Source organism: Emydura macquarii, unplaced genomic scaffold, assembly GCF_026122565.2.
Source record: "Emydura macquarii macquarii isolate MOO-44397 ecotype Brisbane River unplaced genomic scaffold, CSIRO-AGI_Emac_v2 contig_2825, whole genome shotgun sequence".
Lineage (NCBI taxonomy): Eukaryota > Metazoa > Chordata > Testudines > Chelidae > Emydura > Emydura macquarii.
Genome location: NW_027132962.1, coordinates 2,177,009 through 2,185,925, shown reverse-complemented (window position 1 = coordinate 2,185,925; position 8,917 = coordinate 2,177,009). Strand labels below are relative to the sequence as shown.

Genomic DNA, 8,917 nt, shown 5'->3' with positions numbered 1-8,917 from the left:
CAAATAAAAAATTTGGCATATATTTTAGCAGTGAAGGTGATTAACCACTGGAAAATACTATCAAAGGAAGTGGTGGAGTCCCCATCTTTTGATGTCTTCAGATGAAGATTGGTTGCCTTTCTGGAAGATGTGCTTTAGTCAAATAACCCTGTATTGAGCCAAATCACTTGTAACTGGGTGAAATTTAACGGCCTATGACATACAGGATATTAGACTAGATAAGCCAAAGGTCCCTTCTGGCCTTAAACTCTACAAGTGTTTGAATTACATCGTATCAAATTCTGCTCTCAGGTACATGCACACAATTTACATGTGTATTTCCACCTGGAGTTGCAGGCGTAAGCAGCTGAAGGCAACATTTGACACTCAATGTTTTCTGGTCAAAACATTTTGCTAGAATAGAAAGATAGGAATAACATTATAATTAATCTACAAAACTGACATATAACTAGCCACATCCTGAAAAACGATGGGTGTTTCTTTGCTTCACAATTATTGTATGGTTCTTATAAAATCTTCACAACACTGTCTTTAAAAATAAAACCCTCAACCTTTTACATGCAGCTACATCACCCTCCAAATGTCTGTAGATTCCTAGGTCCGTTGGATCCAAACAATCTGAATAACAAATACTCCTTTGATAAAGTTGCGATATACTTAAGATGGACCAACAACTTATGAAGGCCCTAATTCAACAGAACAGTGGCATGAGTTCAATTGTATGTATGCACTTAATGTTAAGCACCAGTGTAAGCCTTTCTGCTGAATCAGGGCCAAGGTAACTTCTTTTTTCCTCTTCAGCACTGAGTCAGTGTGACACTGTTTGCAGGTCTTTGGCACAGCAGCATTCAAACACAGGAGACACTAATTAAATCATTCTTTTCTTTTTCGAGAGATTCTGAAATTAACACTTTATTGTTTCATACAAGACAAAATTAAAAACAAACAAAAAACATCTGTTTCATAAAAGTTAAAAGGACTTTAAAAAAAAAAATCTTAGGAAAAGTCCCCAAGACTTTACAGTTAAAACACAATAAAAAAGCCACTCTTTTTTTTTTTTTTTTAAAGAGAGCATGATTTTCTATTTGCTGTCAGCTTCATGCTTCATTCATCATCTGCATGAAACTAGGTTAGGTCTCCATAGGCCATGGAGTTATTAAGTAAGTAAATATGCCACCACTTCTGTGCCCTCCTTTTATTTCCTGACTTCTTCAGTCTCCTCTGGCTCTCTCTCATGATGCTCTCTTTCCCACCTCATTTCTTTCAACTCTTGTCTGTATTTCCGTTCAATGAACCGTTTCTGATGGGCCATCTGGGGAAAGTTATCTGACACAGGGAGAAATATTTTATATTAATAAAGGGCAGCTGGTAGCACAGAGAATGCCTCAATTTTTGTTTGTTTATTTTTCTTTTATAAGATGAAGGGGAAAACGTCATACCATTATCACTTTGCCTCATTCATTGTGACACTCAGTAGAAAACTGGAGGGCCAACATTATCATACCACCTCAGTTTCAAGATGATTTAAACATTTGTTTCCCTTGGTAAGGAGCTTAGCCGATTATGATATACAATAGAACCTTGGAGTTATGAACACCAGAGTTATGAACTGACCGGTCAATCACACACCGGAAGTATGCAATCAGGCAGCAGCAGAGACAAAACAAAAAGGAAATACACTACAGTGCTATGTTAAATGTAAACTACTAAAAAAATAAAGGGAAAGTTTAAAAAAAGATTTGACAAGGTAAGGAAACTCTTTCTGTGCTTGTTTCATTTAAATTAAGATGGTTAAAAGCAGCATTTTTCTTCTGCTATAAAGTTTCAAAGCTGTACTGAGTCAATGTTCAGTTGTAAACTTTTGAAAGAACAGCCATAATGTTTTGTTCAGAGTTACGAACATTTTAGAGTTATGAACAACCTCCATTCCTGAGGTGTTCGCAACTCTGAGGTTCTACTGTACTCTGAAATAGAGACTATAAAATGCTGATATAGTAACATGTCCAAGTAATACCTGGATTTTACATTTTGTTCCCTTGGCAACAGGTAGTTAATATTGAAAAACTGAAGTTAGAATACAATCAACACTCTGTGGAATAAGAGCAACTAAAATATCTGACAAAGTAAAAGCAAGTTGTTCTGAGTGTTGTACAGATGTTCACATCATTACTCTTTTTATTTTAGAGAATGCAAAAGCATGCTTGATACAGTGGCAGTGTTCTGAGCAGGAAAATGATAGCTGATTTCTGAATTAACAAACATGACTGCATTAAAAGCCATTCTCAAAAAGCAACAATTTAGCTACCTCCAATTCAACAAATATAAATGGGCTTGGCAGAATTCAATTTTCATTTTATTATAATTTTGATGGATAGTATTGATGTTCATGTTTAAGCATTTTTAAATTTTATCATCAATTTAAATTTTCATAGTTGTGGGAAATTATGAGGGGATCAGATAATTAGTAATGATATTAGATGTTGAGATTTAAAAGTTAAAGCAAAACCACTAAAATGAAAATTGTCAACATCACAAGTCAAAATATACCATTCCTATTCATTTGCTAGTCCATTTGCTAAATCACTAGATTTTGACCTAAAGTTCTCAGGTACCATTTTTCTTACTTTGGCCATCCATAAATATTGATCATCATTGATGAAAAATTTTTTGCACTGGTTTGTGTGTGCATGGTGAAATCAATGTTTACCAATTTACCAGTTAAAAATTTAATCCTTTCAAGCCTAAAGATAAATATTTATTTAGATATATATCAGTGCATGTATGAGTGGTATCTGGCTGAAGCTCAATCCAGACAAATCTGAGGTGATGATGGTGGGTCGGTGAAAACATCTGGAGGAAATGGCAGAGGTAAAAACATAAGAACATAATGGCCATATTGGATCAGACCAATGGTCCATCTAGTCCAGTATACTGTCTTCCGACAGTGGCCAGTGCCAAATGCTTCAGAAGGAATGGAAAAACAGGGCAATTATTGAGTGATCTATTGCCCAGCCCCATCTGGACACAACTTCTGGCAGTCAGAGCGTGGGGTTACATCCCTTACCATCTTGGCTAATAGCCATTGATAGACCTGTCCTTCATGAATTTATCTAATTCTTTCTTGAACCCACTTATACTTTTGGCTTTCACTCCATCCCCTGGCAAAGAGCTCCACAAGTTGACTGTGTGTTGTTTGAAGAAATACTTCCTTATGTTTGTTTTAAATCTCCTGCCTATTAATTTCATTGGGTGATTCCAGGTTCTGGTGTTATGTGAAAGGGGTAAATGACATGTCCCTATTTACTTTCTCCATACCGTGGTTTTAGAGCTCTATTGTATCCCCTCTTTTCTAAGATGAACAGCCCCAGTGTTTTTAATCTCTCCTCATGTTCCATACCCCAATCATTTTTGTTGCCCTTCTCTGTACCTTTTCTAATACTAATATATCTTTTTGGAGATAGGGCAACCAGAACTACATAGACTATTCACTACATAGACATACAAGGTGTGGAATTTATACACTAGCAACATATTTTCTGTCTTATTATCTATCCTTTTCCTAACGGTTCCTAACATTCTGTTAGCTATTTTGACTGCTGCTGCACAATGAGCATGTGGTTCCAGAGAACTATCCACTATGATTTCAAGATTTCTTTCTTGAGTGGTAACAGCTAATTTAGAACCCATCACTTTGCATGTATAGTTGGGATTATGCTTTCCAATGTGTAATATTGGTAATATTGATCCTTTTGACAGAAGGCTCTTGTCCATCAGCAGTTACCTAAATTCTCAAGTTGGAGATGGCTTTAGACCCCGCAGATGCTGTTATAAAATTGTAACACACAAGTGACTAGAATAGCTTCCCCTCCCCACCTTTCAGATGCAGACCTTGCAATCGTGCCATTGTGATCTAGACTACTGCAAAGTGCTCTCCCAGGGCTCCACCACATATCCATTCAGAAACGAAAGTCGGAGTAGAATGGGGTAAACCAGTTTACCAAGTGGAGCATCTCACTGGGATAGCAGGGCAGCAGTGCTCTGGGATCCACCGGGATCCCTGGGGTGTTCAGGACAAATGTAAAGGTATTAGTTTTGACCTATAAACCCCTAAAATGCTCTGGGACGTGCATACCTAAGAGACTGCGTCTCTCTCTCTGGGTAACACTACCACAGCTGAAGTCAGAGGAAATGCTCAAGCTGGACCTCCTCATTGTAGGAGAGAGGGGGGCTTTGTGCAGGGTGTTCTCTAAAAGGATTTTGGCTGCCCCTTCCCTAGTCTGAATTTACTAAACTTCAGGGCACACTGCAAAAGCCATCTAGTTGATAGGACATCTGAGTGGGCTGTGATGGATTATATTCTGCACCTTTGATTTGCTGGCTGATAAATTAACATATTTTAATTAATATATTTTGGGTGTTATTCCTATATGGATTGAGAGTATAATTGTCAGTGGTAAATAAAACCAACACCCTGCCCCCAATCTGGAGGATCTGAATCTAATTTACTGGGTGCGACATAAAATAACAATGGAATTTTCAGCACGGCGCCCTGTGATTTATATTGAATTTTTGATTAATCTGATCATGAAGCATGTCCTCAAGAAATCCATTTTGAAGCACTTGGAGGAGAAGAAGGGGACTGGGAACAGTCAGCATGAATTCACAAAGGGCAAGTCATGCCTGGCCAACTTGATTGCCTTCTATGATGAGATGACTGGCTCTGTGGATGTGGGGAAAGCGGTGGACATGATATACCTTGACTTTAGCAAAGTTTTTGATAGCCTCCCACAGTATTCTTGCCAGCAAGTTAAAGAAATATGGGTTGGATGACTGAATTATAAGGTGGATAGAAAGCTGGCTGGATCATTTGGCTCAATGGATAGTGATCAACGGCTTGATGTCTGCTGGAAGCCCATATCAAGCAGAGTGGGCTGCTTTTGTTCTATATTTTCATTAATGATCTGGAGGATGGTGTGGATTGCACCCTCAGCAAGTTCGCAGATGACACTAAGCTAGGGAGAGTGGTAGATACGCTGGAGGGTAGGGATAGACTACACAGGGATCTAAATTGGGCCAATATTGGAGGATTGGGCCAAAAGAAATCTGATGAGGTTCAACAAGGACAAGTGCAGAGTCCTGCACTTAGGATGGAAGACTCATATGCACTCCTACAGACTGGGGACTGACTGGCTAAGCAGCAGTTCTGCAGAAAAGGACCTGCGGGGTACAGTGGACAAGAAGCTGGATATGAGTCAACAGTGTGCCCTGGATGCCAAGAAGGCTAACAGTATATTAGGCTGCATCAGTAGGAGCATTGCCAGCAGATCGAGGGAAGTGATTACTCCTCTCTATTCGGCATTGGTGAGGCCATATCTGGAGTACTATGTCCAGTTTTGGGTCCCTCCACTACAGAAAGGACAAATTGGAGAGAGTCCAGTGAAGAGCAACAAAAATGATTAAGGGGCTGAGGCACGTGATTTATGAGGAGAGACTGAGGGAACTGGGCTTATTTAGTCTGCAGAAGAGAAGAGTGAGGGGGGATTTAATAGCAGTCTTCAACTACCTGAAGGGGGGGTTCCAAAGAGGATGGAGTTAGGCTGTTCTCAGTGCTGACAGATGACAAAACAAGGAGCAATGGTCTCAAGTTGCAATGGGGGAGGTCTAAGTTGGACATTAGGGAAAACTTTTTCACTAGGAGCTTTTTAAGGCCTGGCTTGACAAAGCCCTGGCTGGGATGATTTAGTTGGGATTGGTCCTGCTTTGAGCAGGGGGTTGGACTAGATGACCTCCTGAGATCCCTTCCAACTCTAATCTTCTATGATTCTATGTAAGGATCTATAAAGGTAAGCAGTTCCCAAGTATTTGCGCTCCAATCATTATACATACTTTTGTACTGGTGAAAGAATTTTAAATGAGTAAGGCAGCACAGAAATGTACATGAAAATGACAGGTTTGGGTTTTTTTTGTTTTAAACTTTTCAACGTACCAATAAAATAAAATCCCCATACATACTTCACATATATACAGATATTCCTAAATAGTTTTCTGCAAAAAGGCTGTAAAAATGGATCCTTAACTGACAGGGCCCTAAGTTCGGTGACTCTTACAGCCAATGTAGTTGTTATGAAGAAAGCCTCTCTAGAAGATATTGTCAGGAACCTTGCCAAAGGCTTCACAAAGGGTTTGTAAGACAAGATTCAAGTACATGTCTGGCAACTGTTTGTGAGTTTAAGGTGTAAGACTAGCAAATGGATATGGATAACTGTGAAATATATGGATGAGCAGAGACTGTGCCATCTTCTGCAAAAAAAAAAAAAAAAAAAAAAATTTGTGGCAGTGAGTGTCAGAGTTTGGGTCGCCTGACTTGGGCTCAGGGAGCTTATGCCACGGGGCTAAAAACAGCACTGTAAATGTTCCCACTTGAGCTGGATCCCCGGCTGACACCCTTCATCCCTCACTGTGTTTCAGAGACCACGCTCCAGCTATTGCTATTTTTAGCCCAATAGCACGAGTACGAGTTAGTTAATCTGGGCTCTGAGACTCGCTGCCTGTTGGGTTTTTTTTGCAGCATAGATTTACCTACAGATAACAAATTAAGACCAACATTGAAGCTTTATTTTTTTTTTTTTTTACCAGAAATTCCATAACAGAATATGCACAGGTGTTTGAGAATTTTGAGGACTTACAGTTCTTTATTCTACACCAGTGGTTTTCAACCTGTGGTCCACAGATCCCTGTGGGTCTGCAGACTATGTATTAAGATTTCCAAAGGGGTCCACATCTCCATTCGAAATTATTTAGGGGCCCGCCCATGAAAAAAGACTGAAACCCCTGTTTTATATCAAACATAAACATAGACTTTCCTAATCTCTTTTGTGAGCACTGGATGTAGAGTTTTCTTACACTACGAGAAAGTTTACCACTTATTAATTTACCACTTATAAATTAACAGCCCTCCTGAAATTTTAACGAGACCTCTTCAAAATTAGAAATTTTCAGTGACGTTCCCCATCACTTACAACTTAATTTTTAATTCCTCAACACCTCCCTCTTCCCCCACCATTACGTCTGTTCATCTGTGAGATTCTTCCTCCTGGAAGACTACTCACAAGTCATGTCTAAAGTTTGTTCAGCTAATTTTGAAGTACTGATCAAAAGAACCAGGGTAAAAACATAGAGGAAGATCCTTAGCTGCCGTAAATTGTCTTAGCTCCGTTGATTTCAGTAGAGCTGTAACAACCTATACTAGAGCCGAGAGGATCTAGACCCGGAGTGTCAAACTCGCTGATGGTGATGGGCCAAATTCTCGTAAACTGCACTTCACAGGGGCCATGCAATACCCTCTGCCGAAAAATTCGGGCCATCTTCCCCTTTTCGGCGGCGCAGCATCAGCCCTTTTCGGCGGTGTGATTTCGCGAGGGACCGTGTTGCCGGACTGAGTGCATTGTCGCTTTAAGGGATTTCTCTGCATCCGGCATCGACGCTTTAAGACTCTTAAACCGGCAATGCCGTAGGAAGAGAAATCTCTTTAAATGCCAATGCAGTGCCAGTTTAAGAGTCTTAAAGCGTCAATGCCGGACGCAGATAAATCCCTTTAAGTGCCAATGCCCTCACTTTGGGCGGCAGCACTTCTCAAAAAAACTGGCTGGATGCGGGCCGGATCAAAAAGGTTCGCGGGCTGTATGTTTGACACCCCTGATCTAGACTTTTAACACTGTTCCATAGCATGATCCTAGAATTGACCTGTCCTGTCCACACTGTCAAAAAACACTCTAGAAGATGCAAGTCCTGAACCACAGGAAACAACTTTACTAGCAAATGGTTGTAAAATGTGTAGTGTGGATTTACCCTGTACTACAGAGCAAGCTGACCCCATTCCGTTCCACATTAAAGCAGGGGAACCTCTGAGTGATTAAGGAACTAAGTAAAATAAGGGACAACTGCTGTCTCTGTGACTTATTGAAAACTTCTCTTTGAAAAAAGCCTCTGTGTATCATACGTACTACTTGATTTTTTACAAAGTTTTATGGAAACTATTAATAAACAAACCTAAAGTTGAAATCTCGTGTATATTCTCTGGTCCATTTTTCTCCCACATAAAACATGCACCTTGCCCCCATGAAAACCCAGTTGAGTAAATTGCAATAGTTTTCCCAGTTTCCAAGAAAACTTCTTACATTTTTCAAGCGCATCCATAGCTGCTCCCATCTCTGCTTGTTGAATACTGTCAAAACCAAACAAAAACATGGTAAATTTATCTGTCCCACAATCTGAGGTTCAGATTACTCCACTGTGATCAACTCTTCAAATAATCATTGATTAGTCATGCCCGTAATGTAATAAATAAATCAAGTTTTCTACAAACATACATGTAATAATGACATAGTTCCCGCAGAATATTTATTAAAAATTTAGATCAATAAGGTTATTAGAATAGTTTTGTAATTCATTAAGAGATTGTTTTAATTATGAGAAAGAAAAATGAATATAACTAGAAGAGTGAGCACCAAAAATCGAATGACATTTCGACAGCACAGAGGTTCTGTACTGCAAAGTGAAAATTATGTACTTATGGTTCTGTTCTAATAATCGGAGAGGTTTAAGAACATTACAAAAATGTTTAATTTTTTTTCTATGCCAAAAAATAACGAGGGCTGGATTGCTGAAGGTGATCAGTAAAAAAAGATAAGAGGCTCTCTGACCTAAGTTGCCAGTTTAAATTTGTCAGTCAGCAGTGACCACACATCATTGTGATCTGGAAGCTGTTTGGTGGTTTCAGTCCATAAATGTCACTACACACACATGCTTGTTGGGAACCTCTGCAGAGAGAGGCTAAAGACCAAATGGACCTGGAGACTGAACTACCTCCAGCTACTAGCATATGGTCCCATTAAATTAAGTCTGAGGCACAGAGGCA

General features: G+C 39.5%; 1 protein-coding gene across 1 annotated transcript in view; it reads right to left on the bottom strand.

Annotated features, from left to right (window-relative positions):
* Window positions 1–868: 868 nt before the first annotated feature.
* DROSHA (drosha ribonuclease III) overlaps window positions 869–8,917 on the bottom strand; it is a 94,125-nt gene continuing 86,076 nt past the window's right edge. The window contains exons 30-31 of the mRNA XM_067567944.1: window positions 8,178–8,224; window positions 869–1,326 (exon numbers count right to left, since the gene is read on the bottom strand). Coding sequence (XP_067424045.1) covers window positions 1,196–1,326; window positions 8,178–8,224 — 178 coding nt within the window. The 3' untranslated portion in view covers window positions 869–1,195. The remainder of the gene's footprint in view (window positions 1,327–8,177; window positions 8,225–8,917) is intronic.